Source organism: Phaethon aethereus (assembly GCF_964289735.1).
Source record: "Phaethon aethereus genome assembly, chromosome: 9".
Taxonomy (NCBI): Eukaryota; Metazoa; Chordata; class Aves; order Phaethontiformes; family Phaethontidae; genus Phaethon; species Phaethon aethereus.
The window spans coordinates 24,970,919-24,985,637 of NC_138585.1; the positions used below are offsets into that span (position 1 = coordinate 24,970,919).

General features: G+C 39.9%; 1 protein-coding gene across 1 annotated transcript in view; it reads left to right on the forward strand.

Moving 5' to 3' along the window:
• Positions 1–627: 627 nt before the first annotated feature.
• The window catches only part of BCHE (butyrylcholinesterase), a gene marked incomplete at both ends in the record, with an annotated part of 28,168 nt that continues 14,076 nt past the window's right edge, over positions 628–14,719 (forward strand). The window contains one exon of the mRNA XM_082003767.1: positions 628–2,144. Within this exon, the coding sequence (XP_081859893.1) occupies positions 628–2,144 (1,517 nt within the window). The remainder of the gene's footprint in view (positions 2,145–14,719) is intronic.

The window sequence follows — 14,719 nt, forward strand, 5'->3', positions numbered from 1 at the left end:
TCGCAACGGTCTGCGCCAGCCCAGGCATCTACTGTGACACCGGCATATAGTTCAAAACTTACGCGGACCTGGAAATCCTTGGGTTAAAACTTGGCTTCGAGCTCCTTTTCAGTCTTCATGGGATGCGTGTTTATGTGTGGAGAAATCTGTGCCTACTGATGTTTGTTATCGCTCTTTATTGATTTGAGAAGACAAATTGCCCAAGTAACCTCTAACAGAGTAACGGCGAGTCAGACATGGCATTTTCCATCACAGATCATAAAATGTCCGGTTCGTCATGCCAGCGGAAATGCAAGTGGTTAAGTCATCTGCTAACTGAAGTAGTCAGAGTCTGCTTATATGACTTTACCTTCCCTTGTCTGCCTTCTTTAGTTCTATGTTTTTTTAGCGACAGAGTTTGTCTGAAGCATTGTACCAAATACTAAATACTAAACACCAAACACAGTTTTTGCAACATGACTGACTAACGGGAAGTTATGGTTAAAGACTGCTGATCTTTGTGCTTATTTTCTTATTTTCAGTGCGCTTGAGAAGACCTACGCCCTTTTTGAATAAACTGTTTTGGCTCTGGTACTAATACATTGGAATACGAATTCTGAATTTCTTTTTTCCTGTGTTTTAGGCATCATGATTTGGACAAATGGTACAAATATCTATACCAGATTTCTTATGTGGCTTCTTCTCCTGTACATGTTCATCAGGAAGGTAATGCCTGACGATAACATCATTACAATGAAGAAAGGCAGAGTCAGAGGGACGAACCTGCAGGTACTGGGGGGAACTGTGACAGCCTTCCTTGGAATACCTTATGGACAGCCACCCATCGGTAGACTGAGATTTCAAAAACCAGAACCTCGTGAGAAGTGGTCAGATGTTTGGGATGCCACAAAACATGCAAACTCTTGTTACCAGCTTTTAGATACAACTTACCCAGGATTTCCTGGATCAGAGATGTGGAATCCAAAAACTAACCTAAGTGAAGACTGCTTATACCTTAACGTATGGATTCCTACTCCCAAGCCCAAGAATGCAACTGTCATGGTGTGGATATATGGTGGTGGCTTTGAGACTGGGTCGACTTCCCTGCCAGTCTATGATGGCAAGTTTCTGGCCAGGGTAGAAAGAGTGATTGTAGTTTCCATGAACTACAGGACTGGTGCATTAGGATTTTTGGCTTTGCCAGGAAACCAGGAAGCTCCTGGAAACGCAGGTTTATTTGACCAAAGATTGGCACTTCAGTGGGTCCAGGAGAACATAGCAGCATTTGGAGGCAATCCAAAAAGTGTGACTATATTTGGAGAGAGTGCTGGCTCAGCTTCTGTCAGCTACCATATCCTTTCTCCTAAAAGCCATCCTTTATTCACAAGAGCCATCATGCAAAGTGGGTCTGCAAATGCCCCTTGGGCTGCAATAACACCATCTGAAGCCAGAAACAGAACAGTGGCTTTAGCTAAACAGCTCCAGTGTCCCACCAGCAACGAGACAGAGCTAATTCTCTGCCTCCAAGACAAGGACCCAAAGGATATACTGGAGAATGAAATTTTTGTTGTAACATATGACTCTCTTTTACAAGTATATTTTTGTCCAACTGTGGATGGCGATTTTCTCTCAGACATGCCAGAAACATTGATTGAGAGTGGCCTTTTCAAACAAACACAGATCTTAGTCGGTGTTAATAAAGATGAAGGATCAGCGTTTCTAGCCTATGGAGTCCCTAGCTTCAGCAAGGATAGTGATAGCTTCATCAATAAAACAGAATTTGAAACAGCTTTAACCGTGTCCTTCCCAGAAGCCAGCCAACTTGCAATAGAATCGATCATTTTTCAGTACACAGATTGGGAAAATGAGCAAAAGCCAGAACATTACCGTGATGCCATGGATGATGTTATTGGTGACTACAATATAATATGTCCTGCAGTGGAATTCACCAAAAAATTTGCACAACTAGGACACAATGCTTTTTTTTATTTCTTTGAACATCGTTCCTCAAAGCTCCCTTGGCCAGAGTGGATGGGAGTAATGCACGGTTATGAGATCGAGTTTGTGTTCGGATTGCCCCTAGAAAGAAGAGTGAATTACACCAAAGCTGAAGAAATCTTAAGCCGGTCCATGTTGAGATACTGGGCAACTTTTGCGAAAACTGGGTAAGTTTACTGTGGAAGTTTGTTTGATTGCTCAGATGCTTGTTGTTTCACAGAAAAGGCTTAACTATTCTCGTGGTGATTTGAAGCCTGATGAGAACGATGAGGAAGGATTAATTGTTCGGCTCCCCAGAATTCCTGTTTTAGTTCTGATAAAAACGCAGTCTTAGTAAAATAAACACTTGATCGGTAGCCCATTGTATTAGATGAGCTTAAGAAAACAATGTGTATCCACCTATAAAATACAAATTTTTTTTTGCCGTGGCAGCAGTTGTTACAAAGGATGGTAATGGTTTCAAGTTTTAGAAGCAAAATATTTCAAATTCTGGGAAAGTCTTCCAACAGCAGAAGTAGGAGCAAAAAGCCCAATTTGCTTTAAGAAGTAATTTGCTCGGAACATGCAGGTGTATAATATGGAGATATATTATGTTCACATGATGAAGTGATTGGGATTGCAGGATGCTCTCTTCAGAAAGCTTATCTTCCCATGTGTACTGCAAGTACAATCCTGGGTTTCACTGAAGCCGTTGACAAATCGCTTGCTATTTCCATTAGATTCATCTTTAAGTGAAATATGTCCTGGTCTGTATAAGAAGCAAATAAGTGTATTTCATTTGGATGTTTGAAACGGATTAAATACAACCCCTCGTTCAGTCTATTTAGCTGGAGTCTGAGAGAAGAGAGACAGCTTTTGCTCTGCTTGGCAGGGCTGTGGGGCTCTAGTGCAATATTCAGTTTGAAATGAAAACACTTCAGTGCTGTAAGACAAACGGCCACTACTACAGTCATGTACAATTAGTCTCAAGGCTGCAAACCTGATGGGGTGGGAAAGTATCTTGTCTTCTCAGAAGCTTGGCTTGTGCTCTCTCCTGAGAAAATTAGATATATATAAATCTGTACCTGTGAAAACATACAATCAACCACTTAATTCACATTTTTGAAACGTTTAATTAACTTAAATTTTAAAATCCTGCATTAATTTTACTTCCGTGATGGACTTTTCCTTCAATTTGTGAAGGATTAGAACCTTTGGAACAGGTTCTAATAATTTTTCGTTATAGATTAGAAGTCAGAGGAGACCACTGTGCTCATTTAGTCCAAATAACCTTGTACATAACACAAAACACAGGTGGGACTTAAACTTTATTTCCAGTGATGGAAAATCCAGAACAAAGGTTGGTACGTTGTTCTAAAGCTTAATTCCACTTAAAACAGTAACAGCTATAAAAGGAAGTTTTGTGTCTGGTCTGAATATGCCTATTCTACTTCTCCATTTCCCAGGTGCTATATTTTGTTTGACAATTTTTAAGCTTTATATTACGATTTATGTTCCATACAGAGGTAATTCTAGGCTCTCTACAACTACCTGAAAGGGGGTTGTGGTGAGGTGGGTGTTGGTCTCTTTTCCCAATTAACCAGCGATAGGACGAAAGGAAATGGCCTCAAGTTGTGCCAGAGGAGGTTTAGATTGGATATTGGGAAAATTTTCTTTACTGAGAGAGTGGTCAAGCATTGGCACAGGCTGCCCAGGGAGGTGGTGGAGTCACCATCACTGGAAGTGTTCAAAAAACGTGTGGACATGGCATTTTGGGACATGGTTTAGTGGGCATGGAGGCGTTGGGTTGATGGTTGGACTTGACGATCTTAAAGGTCTTTTCTAACCTTAATGATTCTGTGACTCTGTGATTCTATTCAAATAGCCCTTTAATACTTTTTTTTTGCTTAAATAAAACAGGTTATACTCTTGAGTCTTGCACTGCAATTTTGCATTTTTTGCATTTTGTTGCACACTTGCATTTTTTCAAGTCCTTAGATAAGAACTATGCATTTTCTCCAAAACTGTGATTCATCAACACCTTGTTGGAACTTCCCTTGTTGGAGTCAAACACTGCCATCCCTAAAGAGTCCTAATTACAGGTGTCATCCATCCCCTCTAGTTCAACCTGATATCCCCCCGTTTGCTCATCCAAGGAGAGTACCATTTGCCCTGAGCGAGGTGTCACAGTAGGAGCTGCGGCGTGCCTGCCCGTGCGCAGTGGCTCTGGGATCTGCCCCGGTCCCGCGGTCCCCGCTCCCGCAGTGCCTCTGCTTCGGCTCTGAACGCGGCGCGCGGTGGCTGGCACCAGCCTGCGGGCACCCGGCTGCTGCCCGAGCCCCGCGCAGTCCCTTCACGTTACACCCCAAGGTGAACTAACAGCTTTTGTTTATATGCGTCCTCATTTTAACAGATTTGCTTATCAATAGGTGTGATTGATCGCTTGCCTCGATATGTGAAAATATTAATTATATTAACATTCCATCCCCTTTACATCTTGGAGCCTGTAATTCATTTTTTTTTTACCGTAAGTGAAAAGCAAGTCAAAACTCAGAAAGTTACTGTACAGACAGCTATACTCATCAATGCATAATGTTTTAATACAGGTTTTATTCTCGTAAAACTTAATCTAAAATTTAATCTGTGAGGTCTTCCTGCTTCCCTCTGTACTCGGAGCCTGAAGGCACCACTCCATATGAATTTGGTGTGCAAGACCGCAGCACGGAGAAAAGCATTCAGCAGGAGTGTATGTTCTGGAATTGAGTTGTGCGGTTGATTTATCAATGCCAAAAATGAATCTGATGGATTCCCAAGATGAAGTCTGCACAATGAGGTCAGGTAAAACTTGGTAACTACTCCTGCATCGTGAAGACATGCTATGACAACATTGCTTTGAAGCTGGTGTCATTAGTAGAGAGCAAACTGAGTGTAGGCTCCTTATTACACACTGCAGCTTTACAGCCTGCCCTACAGGAGTCTGCAATACCAGAGACAGCAGATTTTTTCATTAAAAAGAACTATCTCTTAGTAGGAAAAGAGAATTCAGGTCCATACTAGATTTTGCAGGACAATATTTACATTTTTGTGAAGTATTGGTTTCCACTGGATTACACACACACATATATATATTTTTTTTATATATAAAAACTCTCAATAACCTGCTGTGCGAAACAGAGTACACTGTCCCTGTCACTGTAGCTAGCTAAAATTAGACAACATAAGGTACATTCAGGTTTAAGTTTATAGAAGACCATCCTGTCATCGAGTCTGATTATCATTTGCACTATAATTAGATTAGCCTACAGATAGAATTTCAAGTGGTTTCCACAGCAAACAGCAAATAATCCCTCCTTCTGCTTCCACAGTATCAAAAACATCACTATTACGGTAGACAATACAATCATGTGATTTATGTACCAGTAAAAGATCAGATCAGTATTAACCCACTATGTGACACTTTCCTCCTCATCTGGAACACAGACCCCTCTAGGCTCTGTAACACGTTATTCATAATGTACAGTTATTGGGAAAATAATAAAAATTGTTAAAAACTCCAGACATAACAGCTGATCCTTATTTTCATTGCACTTTTGAGCACACAGTAAACATTTATAAAGAACTAGGGAAGCCCCATTTGACATAATGTTTATAGTAAAATCTGGCATGGTCAAAGTGCAAACATCTGAGGGGAAAATTACTTTACCATTGATGTCTCCTCCGGATGAGGAGGAAATTAAGCAAAAGATGAAAATCAGAAATATTGTACAGCACAATTTTTAGTGAGGGCGTTTGACCTAATATTCTAATGTGCAGAAGTACAAGAGCACAACGAGGGAAGAGCAGCCTGCAGAGGAAAGGAGGTAACGCAGAGTCAACAAAAGCTGTAAGAAATCAGTTTTCTCCTGGTACTTTGTGTTTGGGAGGGACCAAGAGGTGGCTCAGCTCACCGCGTGCCTAGCTGTTTCTCAAAAGGGGTCCTCACGCCCATACTTTGACCCTACTGATCTCTGCTTTTCATTCTCACATGAGCACTAGGACTAAAAACGGTCATGCAAAAAGTCAAAGGCATGCCCTGTAGGAGCATTTTCTGTTTCTTAGAAATACCTAATGCCATGTAAGAACAAAAAAAAATATGTTAGGGAGAAAAAGAGAAGTGACTTCTTCAAAGAATGCCAAGAGTGTATGTGAAATACTTTATATCTACACTTGTCAATAAACAAAAGGAGACTGTCAGCCATCCCAAGTGTTTCCCACTTGACCACCACCCCCATCAACAGTTGATTAAATTTTCCAAGTCTTTAGGCACTTCTTATTTCACATCCTTGCTAAAAAAAAATATCAGTGATAACTGACCATTTTTGCTGGAAAATTAACAGGGATAAAGGTTTTCTATTTTCGAATACGAATATAGGGGATGGGGAATGTAGATGATTCAGTAGGAGCTGGGAACAGACATTTTGCCTGTGAAGCTTGAAGTTAGATGCTGGCATTATACACCAATCTCTCTCTTCAGTACCCAAGGGAATAATGTTATTTTTAGGACTCTGCCATATATTTACATTGTCTGTAACATCTGTGAAGACCCTGCTGAAATAGTCGTCTTTGGCAATAAGCCACTGCTTTTCAGTCATGAGACTCCCTGCAGATTCATTAACCAGACCAGGATTCAGAACAGAAGTCAGTCTTCAGCTGTGTACCGATGTAAGGTGCAGGCAAAGGTAACTATTACTAAACTGCCAATAAATCCCTGGGACTGGAAGACAAAATCTTCCAGGTGTGGCAATTCCTTTTCCATCACTTGAACATTTCTTCTGTGTCATTATCACGAGAATTTTTAATGACTGAACTTTTGGTATCAACTAAAGTTGACCAGATATCCCAGCCTTTGCTAGTGCTATTAGCATAATTTAATATTTTTTTTTCCATGTATTTGAGCCTTGAAAGAACAACATTGTCATCACACCCTCAAAAGTCTCTGTTCTACCAGCAAGGGAAGAAAAAAGGTTATCACAGGTGTTGTCTGAATAAATCAAGTATAATAAAATATTTGGGTTATAGGAAGGAACAGATTCCAAAATCTGTTCTGTCTCTTCTGGCTGATTCTTGTGTTTAAGAATATTGGTAGTTGAATATCAATTAGTAGTGTTAAAATCACCAGATAAAATGCCAGACGTCATCAATATTAGACAGGCAAAGAGACGTGGCCAAATTGTATTCAGCAGAAAACCATAGCGTGATATTGTGATATCATGTGGAAGGGGCTGGATCAGGCTCAGTATGATTATGTTTGTGTATAGGTGAAGTTCATTTTAACAATATTAAGTTAGTTTTCAGTGGCCTTCTCCTGAATGCTTTCCAGCACACTTTATTTTAAGTGATGTCTGTAGTGAAAGAGTTTAAATTTCTCTTCCTAACCACTTTTAAAATTTATTTGTCTGCTGCACTTTTGCTATTCTTCAGAAAGCTTTTGAAAGGAAGCGAGTGACGCTAACAGGTACTATCAATCATAAGCAGCAGAATGCTCTGCTAACTCTAGTAAGAGGAAGTTTTATTTATCATGAAAAAATATATGGCATCCCAAATCAGCGGTTGCTAGGTTATGCCTTTTGCATTACTTTATTCATCAGATTTGGTAACTGTATTCTTTAGACACGAGTGACGTAAAGTGACAAGGAGACAGACAAATCAGATGAGATGAAAACTCAAATAGGAATGTAGTAGAACATACAAAGATAATATTTTTAAAGGTTTGTGAAAAATGTTTCAGATAAAAGAAAACTGGCAAAACTTGTCTCACTGCCAGTTTTACAACTGCCGAAACAAATCTTTGCAGCTTTTTCTATAAAGTGAAGCCTTTGAAATATTTCCTCCTATGTTTTAGGGGAATTTGTGAGGCTTTGATTGTCCCACTAAAGCTCTGAAGCACTTTGCCTGGTTATTATTGCCTTTCCCTGATGTTCCACTGGTAGACATATAATAAATTTCAGTGGTTTTGCTACCAACTTATCACAACATGTTTATAGAGAATAGTTTTGGCACAGTGAGAACAAAACCAGCAGCCTCACATAGCGTCCAGACAGCAGGTCAAACTGGGGACCTATATACTCTATGTATGGAAGGGAAGGAATACACTGGGGGAAAAAAAGAAAATAAAACCTCCAACCACTTCTAATTTTCTAATACTTCAGAAACTGGAAAGTTTTACATAGCACTCAGCCATTTCACGGTAAGAAATTTACTGTGGGTTGTATTTCTCCCTGAGATCAGCCCCCATGCACAGGAAGAGAGGCAAGTGCCTGGGTTCGATCTCCTGGGCTGAGACCTGGTGCTGGTCCTCAGAAGGTCTTCAAACCACCGGAGCTGTGCTCAGTGGGACCAAGAGGAGGCTCTCCCTGAGGCTGCTGCTTCTGGCATCTCACGTTTGTCTAGGATAAGCCCTTGGTCGTCTTAGCTAGTGATTCGACTGGATCAGGTCGAGAATCCAGAACAGAAGATTTCTCTGTGTGTGGTAAAAAATGAAGGAGTATAAACGAGGCATGAGAAAGGTTTCTAAAAATACATAAAGATACACAGAAAGGAAAGTCTTCTCTTCCCATGTTAGGGAAAAGTAAAGCTTTAATTTTGACCCCAAAGGGCACATGCATTCTCACACTCACTTTCATGGAAATCATTTCTGAACCATGAAAAAAATTTTGGAAATCATAATCACGAACAAAAAAAAAAAGGTCAAATTTTAGGAAACTTACTCCTATTTCTCCTTCACTTTCAGTTTTTGCGTTCTTAAAAGTGACTCATCATCTTTCCAGGGTCCATCCATGTTGTCATATTCAGAAGCAGTAATGGAAACACCTTTTCAGCAATTGATTTGGAAATAGCGTATCATGGAAAAAATCAGCGACTAGAGACTCTGATTTGGCACCATCTCTATTGCTTGCAAGCTGAACAAACTGTCATTGAATTTTGAAACTGAAAACAGGAGTACTTGATTCAGCCATCTTTTGAAAATAGTTCTGGGATACAAATTGTTCAGATTGGCTTAATATTATTACAAATATTGCAAAATTACAAGAAGATGTCTTGTTACTTGCCATCTGTGGAGCAAATGCAATTCTGTCCGCACAGATTTTGTTCCCTACAACAGATGAGTCAAACTATTATTTTCAAACATGAGATGAGAACAACTATTACGCAAACGTCCCAATATTGTAGGATTAATTGAATGAGACAAAAAACCAAAACCTAAAACTCTAATGCAAAGGTTTGCCTTGAATATAACACTGGCAATGCTTTGCAGGAAAGGGTAAGCTCTAACGCAGTTGCCAACGGCTGCGGGATCAAAACTCCCAGGGAAAACGCCCCATCCTGGGACGAGCGAGGTGAATTCCCCGTGTCTGCAGCTGCAGGCAGAGGCACACAAATGTGCACGCACAAGCACAAGAAAAGAAATGATAAAGTGGATCTCTTTGAGGCGCATTTTTGTAGAGCTATGCTGCCTTTGGCTGACCCTGTAAAAGAAGAGAGGGAAATATCTTGGATGTGGCTTTTCCTGTTCTTGCCACAGAGACAGAAGACCCTGTACTGGACATGTCCACTGCTGTGCACGCAACCTGGCAAAGAGCCTACACAGACATGTCTGGGGGAAGAGGAGGAATGGAGAGATACAACTGTTCCAAGAGTTGAAATGAAATCACGGTGTGATCGCTGCCTCAAATTTGGGAGTGGGAATAAGAAGCCTGGGTGGAAATAATTTAGGGTTTTATGGAGAGTACACGAGTAAGGAAGATGAGAAAACAGGCGAGGGAAATGTTAACTGATGCAAGAGACTAGGTCAATAAGCAAAGACATAAAAAAAAGAGAAAGAACAAAAAGAGATGGAAAGATAAAAGAAGAAATTGTCTGAGAGACTTGCTACCTGTTTTGGTGAGTTAAAGAATCTGTCAACAGTGAAATGAAGGAAATGTATGCATGAACTCAATATGAGTTTTGTGCAAGGCAGGTTCACATATAAGAGCAATACACTTCAGAGATAATCTAGGCTTAGGGATTACTTTCCCTATATCGTAACTTTTGCAGGCATGTAAACACATGGTTGCAAAAGTCACTGTGAAATTACAATTAGTGTTCACCCACAGTTAATCCTCTTTTCAGGGGCACTCTTCTTCCCTGTTGCTTTTCTGCAGCTTAGTCCTTGTTTCATCATCAAAAGACAGAAATTGAAGTTTAAAAGGTCTGCAAACCCCATTTTTCCAGGTGGTTCTGGAACACTAATCTGAAGTCCTACTGAGAAATTTCACATGAAGAATGGAAACCTTTTGGTACATGTTTTAATTTACTCCCCAACACAAGAGATTGGCTTGTTTCAGGGAAGTGGCAAAGGGGAGAAAAGAGGAAATGAGGAGCAGCAGAGGTTACCTTACACCATATTTTTGAAAGTAGCTCCATATGGTGTTTAATTTTTTTTTTTTTCAATCGGCTGCAAGAGAAGTCAGTTGTGGGTAAATGTTAGCAATTCAGTCACAGGATTTGTGAGATTCTGTCCCCACAAATCTAGAAGCTGCGTAAGTGGAAATCAAGCATTTCATGCTTACAGTTAGTGATGTTGCACAGCTATACGCTGGCACAGATGTAGAATTAAAAGTTGCCATTTTCTGCTTTCCCAGACATCTCTGGCTGCCATCTGTGTTCTCTACCTTTCCTTGAGGGAAGATAAGAAAACTTCCTAATTTCATGCAATACAAACTCTAGAGAGGGTTACCTTAAATTTACACTGGAGACATCCTTTTTCTCCTCAAGCTGCTGTTCAAATACTGTGATTTTTATTTTAACTAATGAAATTTTAAATATCTGCCTCTCATAAATGTTATTTGCCCTGATGTTCTCAAGGAGTAGCCTCCAAGTGAATTTTCTATATAACTGGAAATGCTTAAAGGTTTAAACAGTTGGTTTTTCCTAGGTATCAAGTAGTCTGCATACTATAATCTCCACAAACGCCCCCGCAATTTTGCAAGAAAAGGACTTTGAATAAGCTCAGGTATCCTCCCCTCTTTACATACTACTTCTTCTTGAGAGCATGTCTTTCATGACTCTCAGTCCAAATGTTGTGCCAGAACGTAGTTCAAATCAGATTCACAGGACGTTATAAGGCTGGGACATAATTTGCATGTGTTTATTGTAGAAAGATACGTGATCTCTGGTTCTAGATGCCAAAACTACAATGGATTTATAACAGAGATAAGAAAATAACTTAATCATATTTATTTAAATATCTTATTTGGGGACTTATGAACACTACAGCTTCTTATTTACATTTCCCATCATGAAGTACCAGTGGTTCTGTTCGGGATGAACACACATACACACTACTGAAAGCCACCTGATGGTTTCATTTATAGGACTGCTCAGTTTGGCTTAGATTACATGGCAGCTGAAGTTTGTGACTCATGCTCTTTCTACCATTCACAGAAATAAAACAGTGGCAGTAGTGAAACACATCAAGAAAAATGCTACTATGATGAAGTCCATCAGGACACAATGAATCTAGATGATGTTCTTTGGTGCAGGGCTATGTGGAGCATCCATCTTGAAAAGAAATCATGATCAAGGCAATTACAATTGAAAACAAATCTCAAATATTATATCCCAGTATAGTATCTGCTACACAGTCTGTATTGAAAATTTGGTCTCTAGAGATAAGCAAAGCATTGAATCTATCAATTGTTAGCATTTATCTAACAGTTTCCGAGTGTCTGGGATGAACTCTGTTAATGTGAGAGAAAGCAAGAGATGGAAACAGCAATCATATACATATCAGGATTTACTCTTTCTCACAACCAACTAGGCTGACAAATTTTCCCACAGCCATTTAAAAATTTAAGAATTTAAAACACAGTGTTAATAGTTCCATGGCAACGCTCTTTTTAAGTTTGTTCCAGGGAGCAATTCTGGTTAAGATACTCTGTAAGTTTATGTTTTTTCAGGTCATGAGCAGGAGAAGCGAGGTTGTAGAGGAGATGAGCCAGTTTCAGAAGATAAGTAAAAGGGCAAGTGGCATGTGCCTTCCTGTCTACTTATTCTTTTACTTACCTTCTATGGAAGTTACTTCCTCCATCAAGGTCTCAATAGGGTTCAGCACCTTCTTGCAGTTCCAAATAGCCCTCTTCAACCTCTACAAGTACGACTAAAAACTGTAGTTTCTTCTGATTTCTTGCTGCAGCCAAGAGTGTAAAAAAATAACAGCTTTGAAAAGTGGTCCTTGAAAGTTAAAATTGATACCATATGAAAGGGCATAAGGATCTTACATAATACTTACAGGAACATTAAAAAAAGGCAAAAAAAATATTTTAGAGTAAAGAGGGACTAAGCCATAGTGTTGCCTCTCTCATGTCGACTCAAAAGCGATGTAAATACAAACTGTGAATATTCACACCAGAACCTGGAGTCCTGCCTGAAGATGGTGTGAATTCATCATTGTAAATTCTGTCCAGGTAGAGAGAAACTTCTTTTGTAGACAGCTACAGGTATTCCTCCAGCTGGGACCTGATCCAAAGCTTTTGAAGTCAATCAATCTGTTCCATTTGTTTGAATTTGGATCAGCCCCTAACTAGTAAGTTAATTCTTACTAGTCAAAAAGTGCAGCAGTGGTCTTCAAACACCATGCAAAATAGCACATCAGATGCAAGGAATGTTCAGCAGAAGGAATAAAATAGTTCTGAAAATTCTTTACTGCTTTTTCCCAATACATAATCTAAGCGTGTAAATGACTACAACTACGTGTTGTAGGTATGTTTTATTAGACACTTGTCACATTCAGCTTAGTGTGACTGTAAGCATCACACTGAGTGATAAGTATTTCTTAAAACAAGACAGAATAAAACATAATTTGGTAGTTTAAAACTATCACCCCATTAACATCAAAACTTCAACCATTTCCCTGAACTAAATCTAACGTAAAATCTTTTGACTTCTTGAAGTCATACCATTAGGTTGAAGATTATTAGCTGGTTTTGGGTGCTGGTTTTTTTTCTTTTCATCTTGCCAATCACTCTTCTCACTGTGGCAGCCTCCAGCGTCACAGGGTCTTTCCATTTTCAGAGCTTGCTTTCTTTGCTTTGGCCAGAATTAATGCTCTGCGATGAGAAAGCTGTGAGATTCAGCATGGTGTCATTCTCTACTTTACACCCTCTTCACAACTGTGCAAAACATGCATGTATTTGGGATGTACCATCTGAGATATTTGAGGGATCTCCTACACATCAGGGGTTTAGGGCTGCAGTATAGACCCACTGAAAAGACAGGAGACACAGGTCTGATAGTCCTCACTCAGAAGGATCCAGAAGATATTGGGACAACGTTGTTCTCATTCAAATCAACGTGGATCCTCATTATTAATTAGAGCTAAATTTAGAGAAAGGTCTGGTCATGTTTAACTTTACCAGGTGCTCCGGAAAGGACATTTTAATTCACTTTAATTTTCTAGTGCTAGCGACCATTAGACAGAATGGTGGGACTGCTGTTCCAGACCTTATATGATAAGCACATCTCACCACATGCTATAAAGACAGTGGAGCTTGGGGCAGGGGTTCCTGAAATAGCACCAAGCTTTGCTGGAACATTTTCACAGTAAAGCTATGCGCAGGAGTGCCAGCATGGGCCCAGGAGGTTAGGAATACACAGCCAGGGTCTGAAGGGCTCATTAGCTCTGGCTCGGCTGACCCAGCTCGTTATTACTCCTGATAGCAGAGCAGACTTCAATCCAGGAGCCAGGGATTTGAGGCACTGAGCTCCTAAATGCGTGCCCAAAGAGCTAAGGTGGAACATCCTGGACCTACATTTCTCAACTACTATATATTTCATGGCCAATACCTTAAGACCTACCTTGTCAATCCCTTATATATAGCAGGAATTCACAAAAAACTACTAAGCTATGGCCAAGCAAGAATCATTTCAATTTGACGGGTGCTTCACGAGGCTGTTTGCAGCAGAACACAGTAAGACCAAAAAAGAAGCAACAGCTTGTTGCTTCATTTCCTGAAACCGATATCTGTTGTGATAGTGCATACCACGATAATTTATAGTTTAAGACATTTAAACGCACAACTGCCGTCACCAAGCTGGAATGTGGAAGGAATATCCTGAGCTTTATTTAGCCTGTGAAGGTGTAAGAAAGCCTAGCTGCAAAGGTCCTTCTCCGGTTTCTGTCAGTTAAAAAGTATGCCAGCTGGATGCTACAGGTTTCTTCAAGGATCAGCAGAAGAAATAATATTTACCTACGACATCACTTGCAAAGCAGTCGCCTTTTGCTGTGGCTGAGGGGCACTTTATAGTCACTAGATTATGAACTCCTGTGTGTGATCAGTGAGTGAGAACTAAGCACAACAGAATATCATGAAATTCCCATAAACAGCTGTTTACGAGCAGTAATTTGAAGGATTCAAACCTGCAACCTCTCGCAGACTTGTAGTACTCAATCACACGAGTCCATTCATTACAGTGGGAATCTGATTAAGGCTGAAATGTCGCAGAATCAGGACCAGTGATTTTTGCATCATATGAAGGGACAAGTGAATGAGAAGGGTTTAATTGCTACAGATTTTCAGAAATTAATTACTATTTTCTCACAGAAAGTAAATTCTAATAAATTAAAAAATGTTTTTAAACATGACAAATTTATTTTTTTCTAAGTGCCTCAGTTCTTCATAGTGTTACAGGAGCACAGGCCTGATACCTTGAGAATACCGATGCCACGAGGCTGCAAGAAAGCTTA